At 41.1% G+C, this 27,769-nt stretch overlaps 1 protein-coding gene across 1 annotated transcript; it reads right to left on the reverse strand.

Moving 5' to 3' along the window:
- Positions 1-4,635: 4,635 nt before the first annotated feature.
- On the reverse strand, positions 4,636-26,991 carry csnk1da (casein kinase 1, delta a). Its single transcript, XM_085403054.1, has 9 exons — positions 26,508-26,991; positions 17,749-17,859; positions 12,856-13,004; positions 12,430-12,658; positions 12,174-12,344; positions 11,933-12,081; positions 11,374-11,542; positions 11,175-11,284; positions 4,636-7,589 (listed from the first exon to the last, which is right to left on the reverse strand). The coding sequence occupies exons 1-9, from the start codon at positions 26,581-26,583 to the stop codon at positions 7,539-7,541; spliced, it is 1,215 nt and encodes a 404-aa protein (XP_085259180.1). The 5' UTR covers positions 26,584-26,991; the 3' UTR covers positions 4,636-7,538.
- Positions 26,992-27,769: the final 778 nt, after the last annotated feature.

The raw sequence follows: 27,769 nt of genomic DNA on the forward strand, positions 1-27,769 counted from the left end.
TGCTGCTTTTAACTTTCTCACTCACTTTCATCAGCTAAAACTGTGAAAACTGTCCCTATTAGATACAAAAACACTGGAAGTCCCCTTTATAAAAAAAATCTATAATATTAGTTTAATAATGTAAGTGAAGATTTTTCAAGTTTCAAATTTTTATTATAACATGTTTCCCTGTACAATTAAATTCTTCCTTTGCAGTCTGCAATAGATACCAAACAAACAAACAAACAAACAAACAAACAAACAAACAAACAAACAAACAAACAAACAAACAAACAAACAAACAAACAAACAAACAAACAAACAAAAAGAAATAAAGTGGCCAAATAGAATAGATCGTTTAAAAAGAGTTATTAAAAAAACACCATATGAGAAACACAGTAGAAATATAAGATGCAAAAATGTACTCAGTTGTAGGCCAGGGCTATGTCAGATGTTTAGGGGTCTGATGGGGAAACAAAGAGTTCTTCAAAGTGTTTGTTTTGTTTTACTCACCTTAAACATAAAAATGATATTAATAAACTGCAGAAGGTTTTCTGGGGCAGTAAAGTTGCACCCTTACATACATACTTATAGCTCTAATGTGGAGCGTAATTATCATGTTGTATTTAATAAGACTCAAGGCTAAAGACTGAGCCCAGGAATTCATCAAGAAATTGTTTGTACGGGTCACAGAAGAGGGGAGACAAAAGCTAGTTCTTCTAATGGCCACAAAGGGCATTATTTCACATGGGCCCTGCTGGCCATTTGAAATAATGCAGCTTCACGGCATTGTATTTCCTCAATGTCTTCACTTTTAAGGACATACTCCAGCCTTCTTTTATATTTGCTCTATGGCATGAACCAAAACATTAAAGTGTCAGCCTGCAAAACTAAACAGGCTGCTCACTGTGCAACACTGAAGACAACTGCAATGCTAGAGCTCCCTCACATAACCAATTGATTACTGTCAGTATAAAAATACTGACTGACTGGAGCTTTAAGAATTTATGAGACTCGTGCTTTGGAGCTGATTACTTGATTGACAGGTGCCTTCCTTTATTACGATAGGCTGTGGTGATTACTTGGTCGCCACCTCAGCCCCACACTGACCAAAGAAATCTTGCATTCACACATCACCATCATTTTGTTTTTCTGATGACCTTCCTGTCAGTTAGTCCCTGTCGGCCACATGACCTGTTTGCGGAGCCGGGAAAGGCCTTTAGAAAGCTGACATCAGGATTGACTGTCATAATTCATCATTCAAGTCTTATCTGTGACTATGTGCAGGACTAAATAGCAAAAACACAAAGGAAATGATTGTGCACCTGAAGGCGAGTGGGTTTGCTGTGATTCTGCTCCCATGCCTTAGGTGACAGAGTGTTAATAACAGGGGAATAAATAAACTGCAGCGCTGTTGCTGTGGGCTGGAGACTGTGGGTTGCTGACGTCAACGATCCCCCTGCCCCACTTTAACCCTAGACAGGGAGCATGTGTGCGTGTTCAGACTCTTCATCCTTTAGTTCCCTTAGGACTTCACTCCATTTGCCCTGACTGATAATGAGCACATGTTCTAAAAGAACGCCCAGCCGTTTGCTTAATATATAACACCATGCTCCAAAAACCACCTCTGTTTTTTCCACCTAGCTTTGCATCTGCTTTAGGGGTTTTCACCACCACAGCCATGCTTGTCTTGGATGCCTTAACCTCTGCGCAATCTACAGGGACCAGCTACGTGGTGTGTTGTATAACTGTCATGGTTGTGCAGTGGCATGGAAACTGTCTGACAGCACCGCCCACTGGTTTCACTATGGCACTGATGCAGTGAAAATACAAACATACAATCCTGACATTGTTTTCACCAGTAAAATAATGTTTTACCAGCATTTGCGGTGTTACAACTTTGCTATTTTACGATAAACGTAAATTAAATACAACCTGAGCAAATGAAATGTAGAAATAATGGAACAAATGGACTCAACTCAGTATGATGGAGCTTTTTGTGGCCATCATCATAATATCATTGTTGTAAATTCTTTTGACCAGAATATTTATGAAATGGCAATCCTATGTGTAAAATGTTAAACTAGTAGCCTAAATTCTAGAGAGTATGAATAAAGAGGCAACTGGACTTCTGTTAGTTTGTGCAGACATTTGAAGAGGCATCCAGGAGACTTCCCCCCAAAAAAACAAATAGTGGAGAATGCTCTGGTTTGGTTGTCCCCTTGGACATCGTTTTGGGGGTCGTTAACCCACCACTGAACATGTCAGTCATCATTTCATTTCATTTCATTTCATTTCATTTATTTCACACTTGGTCAACAGTTTCCACAGTTAGTTCTTAAGAGCCAAAGTGGGGAAAAAGGCATGGGTCATTGCCATCACTGGGGATTAAGGGTAAAACCACTGTGAGACCATGACCCACCTATTGAGCTCACCTGGGGTGTGGTGTGAGTGGGGGTTGGTGCTTCTGGGGTGTCTAGTGGTCATTTACAGAAGGCATCAATGGCCTCCTTTACTCCTCTTTCAAACCATCTGTCTCATCGTCTGAAATGTGATCACAGCCATTCTCCAAAAAATGACCTTTGTCCTTTAGATGCAGATCGCACTTCTATGTTGTGCCACGAGTTCGTGGAGTGGCTGTTTGATTTCTTCTATGTTGAGGCCTGAGCACACCTCACTGCGCTGCACACCACAAAATTCTCTGGTCCGATGAACGCTCTGGCCTTTATCTTCTAACAGGACAATGGCCCTAAGCACACAGCCAAGAGAACAAAGGCATGTCTTCAGGACCAGCCAGAGCCCAGACTGGACGCTCCCCATCCAAGCTGATGGAGCGTGAGAGCGTTTGCACAGAAGAATGGGAGAGATTGCGTGCCAAGCTTGTCACATCATACTCAAAAAGATGTGACTGTAATTGCTGCCAAAGTGCTTCAAAAACTTTTGAGCTAAATCTGTGAATACTTATGTACATATTATATTTTTGTTTTGTTTTTAACATTTTTAATCAATTTGCAAGAATCTTAACCAAACATTTTCCCTCTTTGTCATAATGCGGTATTGCGTGTAGAAAATCTCACTTTAATCCATTTTGGAATCAGGCTGTATCATGAAAAAGTATGGAAGCGCTGTGAAGTATTTCCAGGTGCACTGCTTGGAAATCGTGTCACTAACGAAAGTGACAGGAAGTGAAGATGAAGGTAGCATTTTCATTGGGAGTGACTAGGATGGACAAGATTAGAAATGAATCTATGGACATATGCAGAGGAGGGATAGTAGATGTACTGGACAAAGGATATAAGGTATAGAGCAGCTAGCCGTGAGGAAAAGAGACAAACGGACTTTGTCATTCAGTATACAAGCGTACAAGGAACACACAGAGAAGATTCACAGATTTAGTGAAGGAGGATGCAAGGACCGAGTGAGGAAGCACTGCAAAATAAGAAAAAGAAGACGCCCATTTATAAAAGCACAGTTGCTTCAAGATTAGCTTTAAGATTGTTCCCTTAAAAGTGTAAAGAAACTGAACAAAAGGAGGACAAAAAAAGTGTCAGACCTAAAGAACATCCACAGCAGATGAACTGAAATCAGGTTCTTAAGAAACAGGAAAAAAACCTCGGAATGTGAGAAATGCAGCAACTAGTAGCTGGTCCAGCTACTAGTTGCTGAAGTAGTCTTTGAAGTTATGTGTCTCAGAGAATTCAGCTTTATTTCCTGTCAATGATTAGTTCCCTAAATAGCTCTTGGTGTATCTTTGTGCAGTCTTCTCTTCTCTTCTCTTCTCTTCGTGTGTTTATCTTACTTGTGTTCCTTGTTGCTGTTTTTTTTTTTTTACTTTTGGATTTCAGTTTTTTGTAATTAATTTTTATTCATCAATTATAAATGGACTGATTCATATGTAGTGCTTTCTATCTAACATTCACACACACATTCATACTGTGTGTGTGACTCAAAAAGCATTTTGGGGGTTAGTATTTTGCCCAAGGACATTTGGCACGCAGACTGGAACAGCCAGGACTCGAACCACCAACCTTCCAGTTAGTAGATGCCCTGCTCTACCTCCTAAACCACATTTTTTTCTGCATTCCTTAAATAGTTCTCGTTTAGGTAATCTCCCTGACAGCCTTGCCATTGGGTCCACTTCTTGCCTACTTATGACAATAGTCTGTGTGACTGATCCTACATCTTGTCTTTTCTAAACTACTAAAGAAAGTGGTTTCCACATAAATACATCAGCTCTGTCCTTTAACCTTACATGTGCTGGGCTCAAATATCTGGGCATTAATGTTACACGTACATTATGTCTATTCAGGTAGTTATGCCTCGCTTATGACTTACATCTGATTTTTGCTTCTTTTTGAGGTAACAATCATCCTCTCTTCGACTGGAATGATGGATATTGTCATACGTTTTTCAAACACTGCTGTTATTCTTAACAAATCCTTTTTTGTCAGTTCCTTTATTCGAGATGCACAGCCTCCACGGGGAACTCCAGGCCTCGAGGGCCGGGGTCCTGCAGGTTTTAGACGCGTCCTTGATCCAACACAGCTGGTTTAAATTGATAAACGAGGACCTCAGCATGACTGTGCCTAAGGGTCTCACACTGACACAATATAAAAAAATAATAAAAATAAAATAAAATAAAACACCACACACACATACAAGTACTTAATTTATTTAAACAATTTTAAAATACACAAATACAGTGGTATTACAAATGAGGAGCAAAAGTTTTGAGGTGGGAGTGAAAAGAAACGATTTCCCATGATCCACAGAAAGATGCATTTTGGGACATGAGCAACCATCTCCACAACGCACAGTTCAAAGCAAAACTGACAAAAGGAGAACTGCGTGAGGCAGACTGCAAAATCTATCCCATGTAAATTGGACTTGCATTTATTATAGCCATCAGTGAAACGAACAAGTTAATGCATCACTTTTTTTGATTTTCAAGCCCACAGGTGAAGTGTATGAAACAAAAACTGCCTTAGCGGGAATTCTAATGGAGTGAGGCATTCCCATTCCCTCCATACACTGTCGTCATCATCCAAAACCAGGGGCTCATGTGGACCTGGTAGACAAAGTAGGCGCATCCTATACACAACGACGAGTACAAAATACCACGACAACCCCTTTCCCCTTTAACTACAGAAAATCAGCCTACGTTACATTGCAATCAGTGTACCACATCGACAGTTTTCTACTTTAAAATGTGCACGATTCAGATTGAGCCACAGAGAGGAGCCGTGCGTGGCTTTTAGTACCACTGGGACTCGTCCAACCCGCCCCGCCCACCTTTTTTAATTAATACTTGCTTCATTTGTCTCCAAAATCATTCTGTTTAAACCAATCCTGTCCATTTTCTACACAAACTTTCACATTATTTGCCAGACCCTCTGATGTGGGTCAGCACCAGACTGAAACTAATGATCTTTATTTTCTTTATATCAAGCTCCTTCTATGCCAATTACTTTTAAAAGTCATTGCAACATAGGCTGCACAGTACAATTCTAAACTGTGAAGAAAAAACAAACAAATGCAGGATCAAATACTACCAGGAGGTACAAACTGAGGCCATGACATCTGAAGAGTTGTGGCATTTTTTCATTTTATCTTTAACTTGCTATCGGCAGAATGGATCCCAGCTTGAGGAAAGTACATTACTAGAATCTACCTTTTTAAAAGGTAACCTCAGTAATTTAGTCTTTAGCTCACAGAAAGTTGCGGCATTTGCAAAATCAGACTTGAAGATGGTTTAAACGTACAGCTGTTTTTCTCACACGTAAGACACGGCAGCACAGTCGGCTCAGAGACGCCCGCTGTGTTTAGGTGACCGAGTGCATTCTGGAGGCAGCACACACTGGCGGGGAACACACTGGAATATTAGCTGCAATCCAACACCACACGCACGGACTGGAGAGTCGGCAGGTTAAACAGCAGCTAATGTGTGATCTCTACTAGATGAGGGCTGCAGGTGCAATCAGGAAATCAGGTTTGAGGGTCAAAGCGTGTTTTCACAGTTCCACCCTCAGACTTAAACATCGATTTGTTAAAAAACTGTGAAACCCCCATTTAAGGCAAATCAAAGACACCTTACCCAAGCGGCTTGCGCTGCACTGTGCAACCATGATGTAAAATACTTTGCGATGTAACAAACTGGGTATCAGTAAAATCCAAGTCATTAAACTGCCTTGGAGCCTTTCCTCCAATGTAATTAATCCTTTAAGTTTCTGTCTTGCAGTTCTGCTGCGTTAAAACGTTTGAGAGATTCGTTTTTGTGGCTTCTACTAGAGACACGTGGAGACAAGGAGGCTGCATGGAGGTTGAAATCATCCATGAGTGTTTATTAAGGTTTACGAAGAAAGCTGTCAGAGTACGCGTGAAAAACAAAACCTTTGGAAGTAGATGGACAGATGGTCTAGAGTGAGGTTGAGGAGGCAAAGGAGACAAAAAAGAAAGAAATACCCTCAACATGTTTATCCCACAACCATTTGAAGCTTGTACAACCCTAAGATAACCCTAAGACAGAACCACACAAACACACAAAAACCACATCACTATGCACTGAGTTTAAAAACAATTTCTCATCCGTTCGGTGCGGACACACCAGCCTCCAGACTAGATCATCGTTTCATTCACAGCTTTTCCCACCGCAGCCACAAACCTGAAGACACACTATATGTGCTGTATGGTTTTTTTGGATTTACTACAATGTCCTGGTTGCAACGCACCTGAGGTGGACGCAGACAAAAACAAAAACCCCAAAACATCTACTCATACCATTGGGATCATTGCAAAGAGAACATTAAATCCCCTGTTAATGTAACTGTAGAGCTAAACCTCAAACACCTAAAATACAAAATAAAAGAAAAGTATGCCCACTTGTGGGATTTAAACAGTCATTCAGGACACAAAAATAGAGTTGAGGCACTGCTCTACAACACTGCCACGATGGATCACGTGTCTCTGGTAGTTTTAATAAATCCCACAGGCTAATTTTGACAGCTAACAGACATGTCATTCTCTCTTGTGAAGTCTGGCCAGCTGGTGCAGTACAATTTCTCTTAATGATTAAAAATAAGTAAAAACAAAAAGTTGGGGGAGAAAAAAAAAAAAAAATAGGAAGATGATGCCACAGAGAAGTGAATCCATGGCTTCATCAACAGCAAGGGGGAGGCAGGAGGAGGAGGGGGGGTTCCAAATCTTCCCACGGAGAAGAAGAGATGCTGCGGCTGCTACTTTGCCCAAATTGTTGTTAAGGCAACCAAACCGTACTCCACCTGCCCATCTCTCTGTCACATACACACACTCACACTCATTTCTGGCTGTGCACCTCTTCTGTCGAGTGAACAGGGGAGTAGCCAGATACTTGTGCAATCGTTGGTAAGTCCTCCGTGTAATCTGCAAAGTCCTGTTCATATGTGTAAGTGTGTTGTGTGTAAAGTGTGTGTGTAAAGTGTGCGTGTAAAGTGTGCGCGTGTGTGTGTGTGTGTGTGTGTGTGTGTGTGGCTGCAGGTGGTACATGTTGAGGCCTCCATGGTGCACAGCTGGATGAGAGGGTTTCACCGAGGGGCTGCAGACTGGAGGCCACTTGGTGTGACCCGGGACAGAGCCTGAAAGAAAAATAACGTCACAGTTTGAGCAGGGAGCACATCACTGGAAGTTACAGTTACTGCATGGTTACTATGATGCTACAGCCAGCAGCCTAGCTTAGCGCAAACACTGCATACTAGAGTTCTGCTCAAAACCTTGGGCTAGAATGAACACTGAAATAGCCCATTTTATTTCATTTATTTTACCAAATATCCAATATGTTAATACTAATAAGATTCAGTTAATATTAAATGCCCCATCATAGTTTGATGTAGGCAAGGAGCAACCTCAGAGGCTAAAAAAAATAAAGACGGCAAGAAGTGCCCACACGGCAGATCCTCTCCAACAGTGAGCCATAACACTCCTGTGTTAAAAAGGCTAAAGTTACATTTAAAAGTGAAAATGTTTACAGGCTGATACAAACACGTGGACGTGACTGCCTTCATTAACAAAAGGAGGCGCTGTAACACACAGCTAAGCCTCACTTTCACAATATTTTCCAAAAAGTGTACTTTAGTTTCACCGAATTACAACGAAAGATTTGATTCATTACTCGGCACCAATTAGCAGATATCTGTGTCTGTGGATTACAAAAGTCCAGTTTCAGCCCAGCCTGCTAAACAAGCTTGGCTGTATTAGCTGATAACCACTCTCACCCACAGACAAACCTGACTCCAAAAACAAATAAAACAAGATGGCTGCAGCCACAACACAACAGTACAGTCCTGAACTTTGCAGCCCCGAAGCAAACAGGTGACAGCCTGTTGGCTACATCCACCCATGCAGACCATGCTTGCATATTTGCACCCTTGGAAATGAATATGATCGTCACTGCAAAATAGACAAGCACTGATGAAGCTTCTGTGTGCAGAGCTGAATCTAAACTGTGTTTGCACCGTTTCTCTTCCCCACTCATTCTTACATTCTGTGTAGAGACACTGCTCAAGTAAAGATAGCATTTGGGCTTGATTTTAGACTTCAGCGGGAAATCTACATCCCAATTTGCAATGTAGCTGGAAACGCCACTTCCCCCTACACCACAACCTTCACTGTTCAGGTTGCTGCAGGCTACGTCGACCTGACGTGTGATTACATTTCCCAGGAGGTGCGCATCAGCTTCTGGTTCAGAATCAGAATCAGAATACTTTATTAATCCCGAAGGAAATTAGGGTTACAGCAGGCAGCACGCTAATGGCGCATGCGCACTTACAAAGGAACCTTCTGACCAACTTTACACAAACATCACATTGGGGAGACATGTCAGAAAGGTAGGCTGATAGGAAAAAAAACAACAAAAATACATAACATGAGGTAAGAGGAGGAGAAAAAAAAACTCCACTCAGACTGAGCTCCTAGTGGGAGAACAGTTTGATAACAGAAAAGACACCTCAGCACAAAAAGCACATGACTATCAATACACCATAGAAACACAAGACAAGCAACAGGGGCGGGTAAAGGGTGAGAGAGAGCCGGTGTAGACAGCACATCCGGTCCTGCAGCATGTCTGCGCTGGTCCAGTCGACCGCCATCTTCCCCGGGAGGGGACAAGCATCGAAGGCGTTTGGAAAGGGAGGGGGGATCAGTGTGTGCATATCAGTGTATGTGTGTGTGTGTGTCCAGAGTTCAGCTGAGACAGTGTCCTTCGCCCTGCCAGGCTAAGTAAACAGTCTTCCAGCCAACCCAGGTGACCTTGCATGGAATGGGAAGAACAGTCTAAACACAGTCGTTATCAGGGTGTTTTTGTTCGGCTCCAGCCTTGAGACCGCAGCTGGCGCCGATGGGGTCTCCGCATGAAGTGATGGTGGTTTTTACTTTAGTGCGAACAGCTCATATGAATTTCAAAGCTGTTCTAACAGTCCAACACTGGTCTCACAATCTCCCGTTGGAGAGCCGCGAGCTTTCTATGATGTTATCCAAACTTACGTTCCATGATGTTGTCATTCTTTTTGCCCAAAGAGCAGATTCTGAGAACTCACGATCGCAGTGCACTTCCCCAAGATTTGATCCAATTTGCGCTCAAAGGTGTTGTTCGAGCTAGCCCCTCCAGATGTAATCCAGTTTTTTCCACTCAGAGGTCTTGTTCTGAGTATTCACGGCAGCCGTGTGTTCTCCAAGATCTTATCCGTGCTGCACTCAATGAGCCCATTTTGAGAAACTCACGCCTCTCCCATCGTTTCAATCCCAGCGGGCAGCCTTGTGGGGGTTTGAACAGCCGGTTCCGCTTCCTTAATTCTTCGATAAGTCAGGGCCAAGCCAGCTCGGATCAGCAAGAACCATGTTATCATGGTTCCGAATAGGTAGATATCTTCAGCACTCAGGCTCACCCGAGCCCAGACTTCTCGTTGAGAAGGGGTGTCAATTGCATTCAGAGACCAGTTGATCAAATCCATAATTCCTCTTTTAGGTTTTAGAGAACAGACTGTGAGAGAGTGTTCCAGGGAAAAGTAATTCAAAAAACACGAGACTAGACAAGGACACAAGAGGCTAAGCAGGGAAGATAAGGGCAGGAGAGGAGAAAAGTGCGACCGCCTTCGCTGAGAGCCAAAAGAGAAGTTACTTCATAAGTTGCGATGCAGCTTTCCCACTGAAGTATAATTCACACTGAAGTTTATGTACTACTTTGGCTGTGTTTCCCTGTGAATATACTCTTGTATATATGCTGAAGAAGCCAGTGCAGCAGGTACAAACTGACCAATCAGGAGCCAGCCAGAAGCATAAATGAGCTGGATGCCTACCTAAGGACAAATCACCGGCCTCCATTGGTTGTCCTTGGAAACACTTCTTTGTTTTTGTTCTGAATAAACAAAAGTTTCATGTAACTTTCCTATTTTCACAGACTTTGTGTTCTATATTTGAATTTTCTCTTCATCATACTGCCACAACATTAAACGAATGCTCCATAAAGCTATAGAAACAAGTTAATTATGGTTCATTTTATTCATGGATAAATGTAACTAGTATGAAACTGACATGCAATGTCTTATCCCGTGTCTGTGTGTGGGATAATACACAGAAATGTTTCACTTTTTAAACACTCGATTAAGAAAAAAGAAACAAAAACGTCAAAGTGACTGGAGGAGACCGATTCTTTTCATTTGTTCAGCAGTTCTCCACTTTGCCCTCTGGGGGGCGCGGAGGTCCACGCAAAGAAGAGAACAAAGGACTTAATGAAGCCTTTAAACAATGACCTCCTTTGCTCCATGAGTGCTTTTACGCTTATTTTACAAACTGGGAAGGACTGTGTCAGTGGAAATGAATCAGTACAGATACTGTTCAGTTTGAACAGAGGGAAAAGGAGAACATGTATGCATGTGGTGTCTGCACAAACACTATGTTCTCTTATGCTAGACGCTTCCTGTTTTCAGGATTTGTTGGGCAACTGAGCACAAATGATTCAAGTTCTTCTTATTAACTGACACGCAATCATAAAGTCCTCCCAGTAAACCGACTGTTTCTAACGACAATGTTTTATGGTCTGCCAACCTGCACAGCGTGTACCCTGCTACTCAGTCACTTGAGATATGCCACAGCCTAAAGAAATGTGGCTGCAAACAGCTGTCTGCTGTGGATTTTCAACATGATATTTGTAACGCAGTTCGTGTTACCTGTGAGGACATGCGGGATGTTTCCTGGCGTCCTGTCAGGTCTGACGAGGAAATGTTGACAGGGGCTCCCCGATGAAGGCGCATGCTCACCTTCCTCTCCTTCTCCATACCTGAAAGACAAAGAAAAGGTACAAGGGTAGGCTAAATATTTCAGCAACTGTTTAAAGAGAAGGAAAAACAAAACATATTTTTTGCTCACCTGTGTGTGAGGCGGGGTTGAGCGGGGAGGGGGCTGCAACTTCCTGAGGGGCTCTGGCTCTTCCTGAGGCCGAGGCCATACCTCTGGCCCCGGGGTTCCTGCTGTGCCTCATTCTCTCATCCCGTTCCCGACGCTCCCGCTCTGCATCCTCCACGGCCCTATTGGCACCCTGACACACAAGACAGCTGAGGTTATTAACCTTTAAGACAGCTGCACACTTAAAAAAAATAAACAAAATAACAAACATGCTGCATGAAAATGCATCTAGGCAGAATACACAAGGCCATTTAACAGTGGAAGGTCAACTTAACATTATGTTACACAACATGTTTATAGCTGCGTTTATGTCACTGAGAATGCTGATGTTCCAGTTGTAAACAGAAAGTACACATCACCCAGTTCTTCTCAAGTTTGACTCATATTCTGCTTGCCAATGAAATTCCTAAGAAACACTGTTTGTTTTTGGCACAACCTTCTAACGAAAGCACTTATATAATTAAAGTAAGACAGTAGTGAAAAGCACAAAGAAAGTCTTCTTAGATGTGAAGCTATAACTTACAAATTTCAGCATGTTCCAGTCAAAGACGTAGTCGTAGGAGAATCCCTGCCTGTGGAAGAGGTTCCTGAAGAGCTGGCGCAAGTATGAGTAGTCGGGCTTATCGTCGAACCGCAGAGACCGGCAGAAGTTCAGGTAGGTGGCAAACTCGGCTTTGGGGACAAAGAGGTGTTTAAAACATTAGTGTTGGCTAACACTGATGTGGTGCCTTTATTCATAGGTACATAAGAGCACTAGAACCTACACGGGTAGCCTTTGCAGAGGACCTCAATGGGTGTCGACATTTTTTTCTCGCTGATGCGTTCATACTTCTGCCTCTTAGTGGCAGCTTTAAGGCCTTGCCAAGGCAGAGACCCCAGGTTGAAGTACATAAGGACGTATCCCAGTGACTCCAAGTCATCCCGCCTGGACTGCTCTGTAAATGCAGAGAGAGGGCCAGGTCAGTCGGGATCTGGACGTATCAGAGTTATTAATCATTAGTTTGTGGAGGTCGGTCTTACCGATGCCCAGATGTGTGTTAATGGAGGCGTAGCGGGCGGTGCCTGTCAGGTTCTTGTTCTCGCGGTAGGGGATGTGTTGGTGCGTGCGTGCGTCACGATATTTCTTGGCCAGGCCAAAGTCGATGATGTAGACGAGATTTCCCTTCTTGCCCAGGCCCATCAGGAAGTTGTCTGGCTTTACGTCTCTGTGGATGAAGTTCTTGGAGTGGATGTACTCAATTCGGCTGATCTGGAAGGAAAAACGGTGGTTAAAAATGAACACAAGGGGTCATTCCAGGAGCTTAACCAAAGTAGATATTTGAAATCAGTGAAGAGATTAAACCGTCCTGCACTACTGTACATACAATTTGTGATGCATCTTTAACATCAAGTGTAGGACCAGCATTCCTCATTTTATTCCTTTTCTTTTTCCTTTTGGGAACTCACCATCTGGTCAGCCAGCAGCAGGACTGTCTTGAGGCTGAACTTGCGAGAGCAAAAGTTGAACAAGTCTTCCAGACTGGGACCCAGCAGCTCCATCACCATCACATTGTAGTCACCCTCAGCGCCACACCATTTTATCGTTGGAATACCCACTGCAAGAAATGTAGGGAACACAAGGGTCACATTTATAGTTTGGTTTGGTGCCATTTTGTTCATGTTGGCACTTCAGTGAGAACCACAAGCTGACACTAAACTGTAATAACTTGATGAAACTGCAGCCACTATTAAGGCTGGAATGTGCAAGTCCTCAAATCAGAATCCTAAAAGTCAAATATAGGACTTTACAGGCCTGTATAAGGAAGCCAAAGGTCAAGCGTGTTTAGTACTGACAGCTGTGACTCCTCCACAATCACGTCTTCTGTTAAAGCAACCCAACAGCAAGTCTCATGGTTGCACACATATTAACACATTATGCTCATAATTACATGTTTGTCAATATGCTATATGGGGCAGTGATCAGAAAAAAACAGAATAACAAACCTTTGGTAAACTCAAACTAAAATTGTCGTTTTTGGTTTCAAAAACTGTCTGCCATAATGTGTCAATCTGTGATGCAAGCATGTGGTTTGATGTTGGGTTGTTTGCAGAGGGGGACCATGGGTAAACCATTTTTGATTAATTGGCATTCACTTAGAAATTTTGTAATTTCAATCCCATTTTTGTGTTAAGGGATTAAAATTACAAACTTTCTCCTGAACAAAGTAGATTTCCCTCCTTGTGTGTATGCATAACAGTATTTCTACTCCGTTTTTATTTTTGGTGTTTTAAACATGTGCACTGGTGAACACGTTTCAGGGTTAAATCTGCAGAAGTCTACAGACGTATGTGAGTCTGATCAACCATCACTGCTGATGGCAGTGTTTAGCAATGATGTCAGGTCTTCACACTATGAACGTGTGCAATGTCATTTCCCTTTTCTGTGGATCGTATTACAGACAAGCTTGTGTGTTTTGAGGTTTTTGAGCAAACACAATTAGTGCAGCGCACATACACACTTTTCTGATTTCTGTCATGAAGGGGTTTTTCCAAGTAAGCAAGTCACACTGTGTATATGTAAACAGGAAATGCATAACACATTTACTCTGCATGCATTATTTAGAAAGAAAAAAAAAAACAACTTCCTGAAACAAACTTATACAACTCCAAATAATAAAAATGGCTCGACTCCTGCCCTCATACACAGAGGCCAGCTGGTTTCGTAGGAGCCGGTGACCCTGCCAAGGCAAATAGACCATCTGGCATTTCCTTCTACAGGCAAGCGGCAACAAAATGCTGGTGCTCAGCAACACACACACAGCATAAGCTATTTATATACATACAAACACAAATACATCTCACAGTCTGAGTCGGCTACTGTGCCCTAATAAATCTAACTATGCTGGAACTAAAATACAAATGCATGTGGGGACATAGCTGTGCATACAGACAAACTGCTGACTTCTAAAGTTTACTGTTTTAAAGGCAGACGCCAGTAGTATAGACGACATGAATCAATAAGTCACAAAAGAAAAATACATTTCAAAATGTACATTTCATGCCACACAGTAATAGTGTAGTAATATACAGTATGAGGTACAGAAATACAAACATGCAAACAAGTCTACCCCAGGTATGATGTTGCAGACACTACTGAGCTGGCAGAACAATTAAACTTTACCCATGCTTACTGACTCAAAGCAGCAAGTCCTTTCTTGCTTCTTTCACGTTGGAAGTGTGTGAGCATGTTTCAGAGTCAGATGTTCTTTTCCTTTGCTCTTGGTACCTTTGCAGTGGCACAAGGGGTTCTTTAAGCTATGCTAGTAGTCAGACTATCAGCCAGTTAGCTAGACTGAATGATCACTTTGGTTTAAACTTAAAAAAAGAAAAAAAAGAAAGAAAAAATCAACAGGAACCATTCACGGTGTCTATCGACATTAAACAGTAAATATTTTTCCCCAAACAGAAATTTCTCCTAAATACAAACTATATGCAAATCATTTTTCTTTTGGTTTCTTCAACACCAACAGGAGATAAGTACAGCTTTATGTTTTTATCGTGCCACGATACTGTGCAAATTTGAATATTTTTTAGTATCAGTGGTGCATAAAAGACCGGGTGCTAAAAGACTGTGCTGCGGACCTGGCGGACGTCTTCACCTCTATATATAACACCTCGTTGTCCTGTTCACTGGTACCATCCTGTTTCAAAGCAGCAACCATCGTTCCCATCCCAAAACAGTCAAATGTCACATGTCTGAACGATTTCAGACCTGTGGCACTCACCCCCATTCCCGCCAAATGCCTGGAGAGACTGGTCATTAAACACATCAGAGCTGCTTTTCCACCATCCCTGGACTCGCACCAGTTTGCATACAGGGAGAACCGGTCAACCGAGGATGCGATCGCCACAGTGCTGCACACATTACTGAAGCACTTGGAACACAGGAACACCTATGCACGGCTCCTCTTTGTAGACTACAGCTCGGCTTTTAATACCATCCGGCCATACAAACTCCGTCCCAAACTCCACCAACTGGGACTTAACTCCTCTCTGTGCAACTGGACTGTGGACTTCCTCACTAACCGTAGACAGAGTGTCAGAGTGGGTAAGAACACCTCTTCCACCCTTGTGGTCAACACCGGTGCCCCTCAGGGTTGTGTTCTGAGCCCTCTGCTATACACTCTCTTCACCCATGACTGTATTTCCTCCTGCGCGTCCAATCTCATTGTTAAGTTTGCAGATGACACTACAGTGCTCGGACTTATATCCAACAATGATGAGACAAACTATAGGACAGAGGTGCAACAACTAGAGTCATGGTGCCACGACAATAACTTGGTCTTAAACACCAAAAAGACCAAGGAGATCATTGTAGATTTCCGGAAGAGGGGTCATAACAACCATCTGCCTCTCTTCATTGGCAGTGAGGCGGTGGAGAGGGTGAGCAGTTTTAAATTCTTGGGGGTAACTGTGACCGAGGACCTGTCCTGGGGCAACCATATCACCTCAGTTGCACGGAAGGCCCAACAGCGCCTCTACTACCTGAGGAGACTGCGGAGCGCACACATTCCCAGATCTCTGATGTTGAACTTCTACAACTGTGCCATCAGCAGCGTTCTGACGTATGGATTTCTAGTGTGGTTCCCCAGCTGCACCAAGGCCGATCAGCAAGCACTCCAGCGGGTGGTGAAAGAAGCTGGCAGAATTATTGGAACAAGTCTGCCAGAGATCAGTAATATCTTCCCCACTCGCTGTCTGAGGAGGGTGCACAGTATCCTGCGGGACCAACATCACCCTGCGCGCCACCTTTTCCATCTGCTGCCCTCAGGGAGAAGGTACAGGCCAGAACATCCAGACTGGCCAACAGCCTGTATCCACAGGCTGTGAGGCTCCTGAACTCTCTGCCCCCCTCTCACGGACAATAACCATATCCAACTTCTTAATAGCAATGAACTGGTCTGCATTGGTGCATCATATCTTTATTCTCTTCCCCCTCCTGCCCCCCCCCCTCTTTCTTAAATAGATAACTATCATATCTGATATCATATCTCACAGTACAATAATATTGAATGGGTTGCATTGTTGTATTTTGTCATGTTTCTCAGGTCTTTGTCTGAATTTCTACGAACATTATTGCTAAGGATTGTCTTATTGCATTGGAGTCACACTGGGTTAAATATGTACACTTGGGTTTTAAGGGGTATTTATTATTTTCTTCTTTTTTTGGGTTGTATGGAAGCCCCAAACGCAATTTCATTGTTCTTGACAATGACAATAAATAAATACTACTAAGATTTTGAGGATGGCCCGCTTCCATGAAAATGTAGTTGTAACCTGTTACCTAATACGATAGAAAAAAGGTGTTACTTGTGTTTTTCCAACAGTCTCCACATCAGTCCTCGATTTATGAAGCTTGAACTGTAAAGAGCTTTTCAGCTTTACTGAAGTAAATAACTCTTTCTCTTGCATGGCTCAACACTCGTGTATTTATCTTTTATGTGATTTAAACTCAACGTTAGTGTGCACATGTGTGTGCGTGTACATGTCTATACATAGGAATAGTAGTGGTAGAATAGTTATGTTAAGCTATATAGTTTATGTCTTGCATATTTCCACAACCATATCCATAATCACATACTGTGTATGCTACTGTTGTATTTAGTGTATTATATTACTTATTTTTTATTTGTATTTTCCTTCTGATATCTGTTCCTGAGCTGAGGTAATGCAAAAATGTCCCCGTTGTGGGATCAATTATCTTATCCTAATCTCTACTTCTTGTTTAAAGTCAAAGTGGTGAAACAACAGCTATGACAGATGAGTTGAAACTGTATGACCTGTACGCAAAAATTACAGGAAAAACTGACGATCCAACAAGTGATTTGACAACAAGGTACAGGAGGAGATACTAGCAGCTGATGATGTGACAGCCAATGGTAAACAAATGACTCAGAGTATCGCTGGAGCACTCGGTAACTGTACTCCATAATGTCAGATAGCCCAAACAGTTCATGGACAATTACAATGCTAATGTTATGCTTACAAAAAACTGGTGTCAGAAGTGATTAATAGAGGGAATGGAGGAAAAAGGAAGGGAAAAATCATTTGGTGTGTGCTTTAAGCACCCAGCTATTGGGTGGTGTTCAGTTCAGGAGGGTCACTTTAATAACAGAAAAAAATGAATGAACAAACATCCTTTACCAATGTCTACCAGACAGCCAGTACGGAGCATTTTCTTTGTGGTTTATAATGACAAAAGTGTAAACCAGCCTCCATCCAAGTACTTTAAAATGATGAGGAACTTATAAAAGCTGCATGGATGCATGTGTGTAAAGTGAGTGTCATAGTGTACAGTACCTCCACCCTGCATCATCTTGTAGATTTTGCTCTCTATGTGGAGCTGTGGGTGTTTGGTCTTGACACATTCCAATTTGATGGCGACCTCCTCTCCAACAGAGATATCAGTACCTGGGCAAAACAGCAGAGGGGTTAGCTGCATGAAGATGCATTACACATTCAGTCAGAACCTATATTTAATTAATAAAACCCAACAGTATCTAATCAACAATATGAACAATGGGCACTGCGTCAGGGGTTAACACAATCAAGGGAGTATTATTGTCATGTCAAAGTCCAACACAACTCTGTCATGGTTATACAATTTAATGATGAAGATAAAAAAAAATGTCGTTTTTATTATAATCTTATTGTCCTTCATTTATGTCGCTTTTCCAATATGGACCTGGGCAATGGGGCAGTAGGAGTTACAACAATACAACACATTATATAGCAAGAAACAAATACAAATGATATTCAGTACAGACAAGTGGATACAAACACGTGAATCGTACAAAATAACCGATTATTACAACAGCAACCTTAAAACCCTGTATGGTGTACCGTCTGTGGTTTTTACACATGCAGATAAAGAGGAACTAGCGACAATTTATAGCTAAAAAACAACTGATGGGGAAATCTTTAGATAAACAGAGATTGCAACATTGAAGCAGCACACAGAATGATGTAGGACAGGACAGCTAGCAATAACATGAAAAGCACAATGACAGACAGAATCCAACTTCCTTAGGTCTGGCCTGCTGCAATTTTCAGCTTTACTGACAGTGAAGAAATGACAGGAAAGTGGAGGGAGAGAGAGAAAGGGGAAGGGCCTGCTCAAACCGGCGCCCAGGCCTGGTGCATTTACAAAGAGCAGATCGCCATAATCCAATAAAGGTTAAAAAAACAAAACCTTTAGAGATCAAGTTTCCTCACTTGGACAGAGAAACAAGATTTAGTCTTAAATAATGCCTTTCAGTGTGAGTTTTAAATGACACATACTGATCTGATGATACGCAAATACTGCATATCATTTGCATAAAAATAGGAGCAATTGATTTTTCTTTATATATATATATATATATATATATATATATATATATATATATATATATATATATATAGAAAGTTGGACTGTTCTAGCAGACAAGTAATTTAGAAACCAAGTTACAGCATCAGCAGATAAACCAATATTGCATCATCAGCTGTGCCATAAGCCTCTGAAAATCAAGAAAACAAGTAACAGTCCATTAGATCAATGTGATTCACTACTTTAAAAGCAGCAGTTAATGTGCTGCGTTGTCATTTAAAGGTTTGCTTTATCAACATGTCACAGAAAAAACATAAACCAGCACTTGGCTGGTGGATGAAATTAGGAAGCCCTGCTTGGGTACACAAGGAAATATCAGTGGTTATTAACACAGCAAAGCCAGCCAAGTGTAAGATACACCAGCCAATTTTGTGTACTGGATGTACTTGTACCGTGCTCTTCTTTCATACATCTACGCTCTTATTCCTCACAACTATCCTTACATTTAGATACGGTTTCACACAATCAAGCATTTTGGGAAATGGCTCTCAAACTGACAAACTCATTTCTTCCCAATCACAGCCATAGAAGCCAGTTCCCTCCACATGAAAACAGCAACTGGACACCAGGTTATGTAATGCCATTACACACACTCTCACGCATACAGGATCTCACACAAGGAACTGTTCAATCATGTAGGCCAACCAATGGTGTATCAGACAACTCTAAATGATGTCATTCGGCTGGAACGAGTAGCAATCATGGGTGGGGCTTCCAACTTGCACCCTAACTGTTTAATCAAAGTTTTTAATACAAGAACAACACTAACAGGGTGAAGAGGACTTCATATTTATTTTGGGTTTTTTAAAGCTGCATGAGTATGCATGATGCACCTGCTGCTCCTCATCTACGCAGTTAAATTTGACTTTGATCTACTCCAAGCTAGCAATCCAAACCCACTGTCAAATCATTCGAGACAGTTACTTTAAAGTTTATCCAAATCACTTGGTCATCTGCACTCAGAAATATTTTTCTCTCTTAGCATACATTTTCTTATATATCCTATAAAACTAGAAGCAGAATCAATGTCACTTTTTCTCACCAAGCAGAGAAAATCTTATTATGATTTCTTTCAGATAACAGCATATTCTCCCTGCTCCATTAAAACTGCCACCTGCATTTGGCTCCTCCCATTTTTTCATGGCCGATTCTTTTTAAATGTAAGTTCTCAGAACTGTTTCTCATGTACACACAATCCATTGTATCAGTATTTTAGTGTAACAGATAATGACTTCTGTTCACAGTAAACAATAATGCATTGTGATAATGCATTAACATCATACACTTCTCAGGTACATATCCCACTGTGGACTGAAATGCTGTAACTTGCTGTATGTGATTTAATTGACTGTGTGCACATTAGCATATGCTACTTCCGGTGCGGAAACTCCTGTGGGGAGCTTTGTTTCCGGTGTCCTATTCGCGCCCAGTTTACGGTCCAAAACAAGTTAAGCAAATGAATGAATCAAGCGGCGATTTACATTTCTATAGATGTCTTGGGCATTTACTCAATATATCTGTAAATGATGTTCATCGACTTGTCGATATTTTTTCCCCGCGCCTCAGAGCAAAAGAGAAAAGGGATTCAAATGTTATATTTCTCAGCTGTCCCTCGTTTACAGCGGGTGTTACGTTCTAAAAATAACCAGCGATAGGTGAAATCAAGTAGCCAATTTTATTTTTTGACGGTGCAAAACGTTTCGTGGACATACAGTACTGCACTTCAGAGTCACACTGCTAGCGATCGATGCAGCGATTCTGTACTGTACAGGAGAGAAGTGACGGAGGAGATCGTCTGCAGCGATCAGGACACAGGACACAATGTGACGTAAAAAATAAGCATGCAAGCTTGCACTAAAAAAAAAAATTCTGCGAAACAGCGAGGTGAAAGGTGAACCGCGTTATTAGCGAGGGACCGCTGTAAATTTTAAGGTAAGTCACAACATACTCTTCGTAAATACTAATGTATAGAAACCGTTACCAGCAGTCATTAATTTTTTGTGTGGCTTTTTTCACAGTTTATTAACATGCTGTGTAGGTGTGTACTTGACTAGCTGATCTCGACATAACGGGGGAAACATCTGGTTTGACTATTCTTCACCTGTAGTTTGAATGCTGAACATTTGCCTGTTTAAATCATGAGACCAGTCACTATACAGAGATGTGCTTCTGAATGTGGACGATGTGTCTTCTGCTGCAGTGATGCAGTTCTGCTTGTGTTGAGTGATGTAAACAACTGATCGATCTAAACTCTTTAAACGTCAGAATTGATCATTAGATTTTTTATGACACAACAGTGGTGAGTGTTCCCACCTTCTGCTCTTTGTAACTTAACGCGATCTTTCCGTTTTCGAGTTTTGGATCCTTCAAACCAGGAAGTTAGCATGTTCTCGTGCACAGGGTCAATTGCATGTAATGTAATATACAAATATATAACATGTATATGCATGCAAATATGTGGATCCCAGGCAGAATACATGAGATCTATCTGGCACAGAGAACCCACAACAATCTAAATAAACATTTCTTTATGGATTTCCCTGCAGAATTAATGTTCTCCTATTTGAAATGCCAAAGTAGTTCCTGAACATGCAGTAATCTATTATTCATTGGTGGATTGATATAATTTTATAGAAATCCAGTTGCATAGTTATGCAAAATATGTTTAGTTTTTAAAAACACACCCTTAGCGTTTCTACCCTATTAAAGCTTTCAGTACAACACAAAGACACTTAACTCGAAATAAGTGTTTAATCCAGTATGTGCTCAGCCAATCGATTGATAAATCAATCCGCAGTCACAACGAAAAGGCTTCAAAGCCTCTTTATGGGGAGAACTAGCGTGTGTTTGACTGTGGTGTCTGCTCTCTTGCATCATAGGAATGTGATTTGCCTGGACACATTTCCTAGAGAATGTAGTCCCCCACCTCCACCCACCAACAACCCCCTTCTCTCAACCACATGGTTTTAAATGCGAGGCTGGGGGCATAGATGTGTTTGTCAGTGGAACACCCCCCCCAAACAAAAAAACAAAACAAAAACACAGTGTGTATGTACATGGTGTGTGTTTCTATCAAGTGCAGTCCTGCTTGTGAAACGTGTTCTGACATGTCTCTCCACACTGGCTCACAAACAAACACAGGCAGGCTACTGAGACTCTAAATATGCAAATATTTGACGAGATTTGCATAGAGACCAGCGCACAAAACTGTGCTGTAATGACTATATAGGAATAAAAACAAAACTCAGCATTAACACACTTTATAGAATCAAAGTTGTTTTTTGCCATAAGCATAATTGTAATATATTTCTATATTTCTAACTACCATGATCGAGGCAAACAGGCAGAGAGTAAATCAGAGAAACTGACAGCACAGGCAACACGATCCAAGTAAAACCAGTCAGACCAGCAATCCCCAATAATGCTGAAGCAGGTCTAAGCTGGCATTTCACACAGAAGATGACCAAGACTGCAGTGGTTCAAGTCTTCAGTGCGAGGACTCCATTGAACTAAGGCTTAATTTAGGCTGCATTAACATATTCTACGCTCAGTTAAGAAAAAAAAAAAAAAAGACTCAAGATTGCTCAATACCAAAGTTTCTGGGCTGGATGAGACAGCGTCATTATAGCTACTGTTGACACCATAACACGGCAGATGGGAAGCAATGGAACGCGTCATCAGTTTGAAGACTGACTCACCGCCAGCATTAGTTCTGAGCACATCTTAGGTTCTTTGTTATTATGGCAGCCTTATAGCAACCTCACTGTTATTTTTCCTTGTGTAAGCAGACCCATCCCTTTTGGTATACTCTACTGGAAACTTTTCAAAAATCAAAAGCTGGGAAAATGTTAGACAAGTCTCAGGTAGCTAAGTAACAGGCTGAGGTAGAGTTTGGAGCGCTGAACACTTTGAAAAACAGGTTTTATTCTTACTGATAGTGATCAATAATGCGGTGTAAAAGAAATACATCAATGGTTAAATTTACGTCAATACAACGCATCATCACAGCATATCAATATGGGTAATTTTGTGACATTTTCCCACAAACTCACTCAAGTTTTTTCATTTCAACTTTGCACTGATTACGTATGAGAGTGTTCAGTGCCTCTGGGTGAAGGGGTGTGGTAATCGCCCTAAAATTATAAAATATTAGTCATAAATACAGAGTACAATGATACAGAATAGGGATGTCACAGAACCAATACTTATATGCAGTGTATGCACTGAAGCAGCAACTCTTCCAGATCTGAAGGGTATTCAGGTCATTCAAGTTACCACGATAGCGTTTAATACGAACAGGCAGAGCTAGCTATGAAGGTACTTTGCATTTACTTTGCATTTGTAAGGTGGATTCTTATATTAAAAATGCCACTAATAAGTCAAGTTTATTTACAAGCAGTCATTGTGAAACAAAAGCTCAGGCTCCACGCTGCTGTCAGAGAGGAAATGTATAAAATTGTTTATTTTTGGCAAATTTAGACCTACACCAAGGCCCCAAAACAACAGCATTATTTTAAAACCTCAAATTTGTAGACTACTCTAGTAAATTCAAATCATAAAAATATTTTGCTGAAAGTAAGTATAAATACATTCACTTTAAATAACTCTACAGAAAGTCAATAAGTCGTATTTCTAAATTGTTGATTAAAATAATTGTACAACAGAAAGACATAAAAGAACTTTGCCTAAGTTAGAATCTGTAATTGGCCACAGAACTCCAATGAAAGACCAACATTTCTGTCCATCTCCCAAGTTTAAACTTTAGATATTGGCAGTACTTGAATGCTCCTTTTCAGGCGATACCAAACAAGTATTGACGTCTGGTGCTGTGATGAGGGGAAAACCTTTACAGTTCAAGGAGTTTGGACAATGATAAAGACCACATCCGGATTTTTGAACCGTGTTTCAACATGCACATCACCCAACAGATAACACAGCAAGAGATTCAAATGGAAGATCTTTGGAAATACAAGATGACTCAGACCTTGACTAAGCGCTTGTGTGCTCTGTGCATAACTGGCATTTTGTCGTGACAGCCTCTCAAAAGTGGAAAAGCTATTCTACCACTTGTACCAGAATATTTGACAATCCACATTTGCGTCCAGTCACAGCACACAGAGTACAAGGCTTCACTCCAAGAGCTAACCTCAATCCTGCTAACAACAACCGATCTCTCGCACAATCCACTGCTCAGCCAAGCTGCTCACACATTGTCAGCATTATTAACGCGCTGTTTTCACACACTGTGTGGGAGCCTTAATGTGGGAATGACTGTGAAATCCAGTTGCCTAAACTGTCAAAGTTTCATTTTCTCAAGACTTTTAAGAATTTGTTTACTTCCTGGAGATTTTACTTCTCCAAATGTGTTTGACTTGTTCAATTCTATTATTCACTTAAAGTGCAAATTTGTGCTGTAAGACTTGGAAAAACACCTCTGCACAATGCGTGACTCTCTGTTCTGGCTGATTAACAATGTTACATCACATTATCCACCAGCCAATTGGAGGAGAAAAGAGGAAGGGAGGGAGAGACAAAACCACAAAGTGATTATGCAAGCAGCTGGCAGAGCTCACTATCAGTCGAAACAACGCATCACGTGGAAAGCAAACTGGATACAGTTGATGCATTAACTTCCACTTTGCTCTGTTTAAAACGTTGCGTTTTAAAAATAAATGCATTTATGAATCTGAATCTAAGCACTTTGTTAAACCTGCAGTCCACCCTGCATAATTTCTGATTTCACAGATTAAAAAGTCATCTGCTATACTGCAGAGGGCAACATGATTAAATCATGTACCGTAACAGCCGTCAGACACCAAATCTTATTCGTTTTTTCCACAAAGAAAAATGTCAAAAACCAACAAGTCTGGGTAAAACGCTATATAAACTATGTACACAGGTTTGTCCCTACAGGAAACTAGGCTTGTTAACCAATAATCAAACACATACTTTATCCTTTCAAGTAAAATTTAAATATGAATAAACTATTAAGTCAGCTGCAGCTTAACTGCTCTAGACTGAGACCTTAACACACTACATGGGTTGGAAAAACCCAACACTAATTCAAGAAGGGACAATAAATGCTACTGGTGTAACTCTACATGTTGTGCTGTTTAGCATTTTATCATTTACTCAAAAAAAAAAAAAAAAGAAAAAGAAAAAAATGTTACAAATTAGCCTAAAAATTTAACAGAGACTGTATTTATTACAACTGGACTGATCGTGTTGACTTTCATGTCATAGAATCACAGGAAAACCACAATTCCAACTTAGACAGCAAATTCAAAATGCTTAGTGATTAAATTAAACTGATGATGAAACATTTAACCAATCATATGTACCTATCTCACTGTTTCCTGAGTAAGCGGAAACATTGCACTTAATACTGTGTAACATATACTCAATTGTTACCAAGTCCCAGCAGTCAGAGCTGACCATTTTCTCTCCTGGTTGATTAGAGCGCCGTCAGTCACAGAATAGTCAGTCCACCACCAGAGAAAAACTCAAATGAATAACCTCTACATTTGTTTAGATGACTAGGTTTTAAGCTCAAAAATGTGATCAGCTGTTCTCCACTGCTGATGCCAAAAACCTCCAACATGGCCACAAGAGAACACATTACAGCAGCTGATGAAGCCCTGTTAGAGAATGTTTTTTGCATATTTATATTCATAGCTCAGTTGGAGAGCTCAAAGAAGATACACTTCCCTCTGCCACTATCGACTTCCCCCATCACACAATAAATTATATCATTGCTAGCAGCCAGTATTAGCCCACACAGCCTGTGCAGTAAATAATATTCAACATCTACTGTTCACCTATGCCAGAGGAAGGACATCCAGTTCATTATAGTAAGGACTGATCCACCAGTAGTCCAAAAGTGTAGATGAAAAACTATATGAACGTGTACCTTAAACCAAACAACCAGTACTATACTCAAAGTTACCCCCGCCTGTCTCAGCAGGCCATAGAGCCTCCTTTGATCAAATGTAGTCCCAAATATACCATCCTCACAGATTGAATAACTAGGTTATCATTTTAATAAATAAAGATGTCTTCAAAAGTATCTTTAGGATATAAAGGACCATATCCTCCTCACTTCTCAAGAACACTAAGGTAGTCTTTTTAGTGCATTTATGAACAAGAGGAGGAAATTAAATCGGTCTGTTGTGTTTAAAGAAGGATGTTCAGCTTAAGTAAATAAACGCTGGATAACAGTTACCAAAAAAGCTTAAATGAAAGCCTGTGGCCTGATCTGCTATTTTGTTCGAGACTATCACTGCTGCTGCTTCCAGGGGAGCAAAGACTGGAAACCTATACATTAGCTATCTATAGGCAGTGGACATTTAGTTACACAAGAGCCGTCAGTGTCAATTCTTATCGTTAGGACGATTAATTTGGACAATAATTGAATCTTGTAACAGAGAAAATGCTCTCGAAGTCAAACACAATGAAGAATGATATCGTTTATTATCAAATGTTTTATGGCAGCGGATGTCACTGCTAGCTCCTTTGCTACACAGACTGATAGCTTAGTAGCTAACGTTACTGGGACTAAACACAGAACAGCTGATTGATTGTGAGCTCGAATAGGAAACCCGGAGAAGATGACTTATTGTTAGAGACGTCTATATTATAACGAGACTAACAACGGTAAACAATACAAAAATGTTGTCCGCCAATAACTTACCTAGGTAGATGTCTCCAAAAGAGCCACTTCCAATTTTCCTCCCCAGTCTGTATCGGTTACCCACTCTCAACTCCATGGTAAGCAAGCTTCAGTCGGCTAGCAAGCACGCTCGCTAGCTCGGAAACAGCCAAAAACGTCCTGGTTTAGAGCTCAGCCTTATTTAAAAGCACCACAGCCAAAAGCATCCAACGCAAACGAGCTATTCAGGCGAAGGACTGACTCTTCTCTATGCTGTCGCCGGATGAGGTCGATACTCACAATCTTTCGCCTCTTGTTTTAAAGTATTCCTAACTTCATAATGTGACAATATGAGGTTCACTGGAAAGGTTAATCGTTGTACTTTCTGCTCCTGGTGTTTTCTGTGCCGATACACTTTAATTCTCCACGGATGAAGGCGGATTTTGAGCAGGTTACTTTTACGATTCTGCTCTGATCCTCTTCGTCTGGCTGCCTTGTCTGCTCTCTGTGAGGACCCTGTTCAGCACTTCTCTGAATGTGTCTGACATCACTTCCCTGCAGGGTGAAGTGGGGGAGGACGCTAATCAGAGAGCCTATTGCAGTAGAGTTCCCAACAGATACCACTAACGATAACGGACCCAACCACATCTCCAGCCTTGGTAGTTTCTTCACTTTGAACTGTTACAAGAGCTAAATTTAAAAACGTTTGCTTTTAAATAACCGGGAAATACAGTGTAATGAAAAATAAATGAAAATCATTCACACGGGACAAGAGTGTGAGGTTTCGCCTGATCCGTAGCCGCCATTTTTACCTTCTCCGGGGCTCTGTGTTGTTGCACCTGTATTTTCCGTTAGAGACTAATCTTTACAAAGCGAAAGAGTCTGGTCGTGCACATAAACAAAAGATGTACTCTTTTGTCCAGCTGGCCACTGTCCACCTTCTCATAAACAAATTAAACAAATACAGTCTTTTGCTGTATGACATGGTAAAAAAAAAAAAAAGAAGTCCTAAATAGATATTTATTTTAAAATAAAACCGTTAATACAAAATGTTACTGATCGGGGACTGAGTTTAATGTTTAATCTAACCAGTTTCTTAAAAATTGTTTAAAAAAATAAAATAAATTAGATCATCAATTATTTTATAGCTGTTTGGTAATTAACAGTGGTTTAAATTGAGTGTTATCAACTGGATTTTGACGCCTATAGGTTTCGTATATCGAGCATAGTGACATCAAAAAGTACAAACCAGATTTTTTTTTATCACATTATATTAAACAGCTCCCACGTTGTCCAGCTTTGTC

The sequence above is a fragment of the Rhamphochromis longiceps genome, linkage group LG4, assembly GCF_057381845.1.
Source record: "Rhamphochromis longiceps isolate RC_006_pf linkage group LG4, R_longiceps_female_GT1.1, whole genome shotgun sequence".
Taxonomy (NCBI): domain Eukaryota; kingdom Metazoa; phylum Chordata; class Actinopteri; order Cichliformes; family Cichlidae; genus Rhamphochromis; species Rhamphochromis longiceps.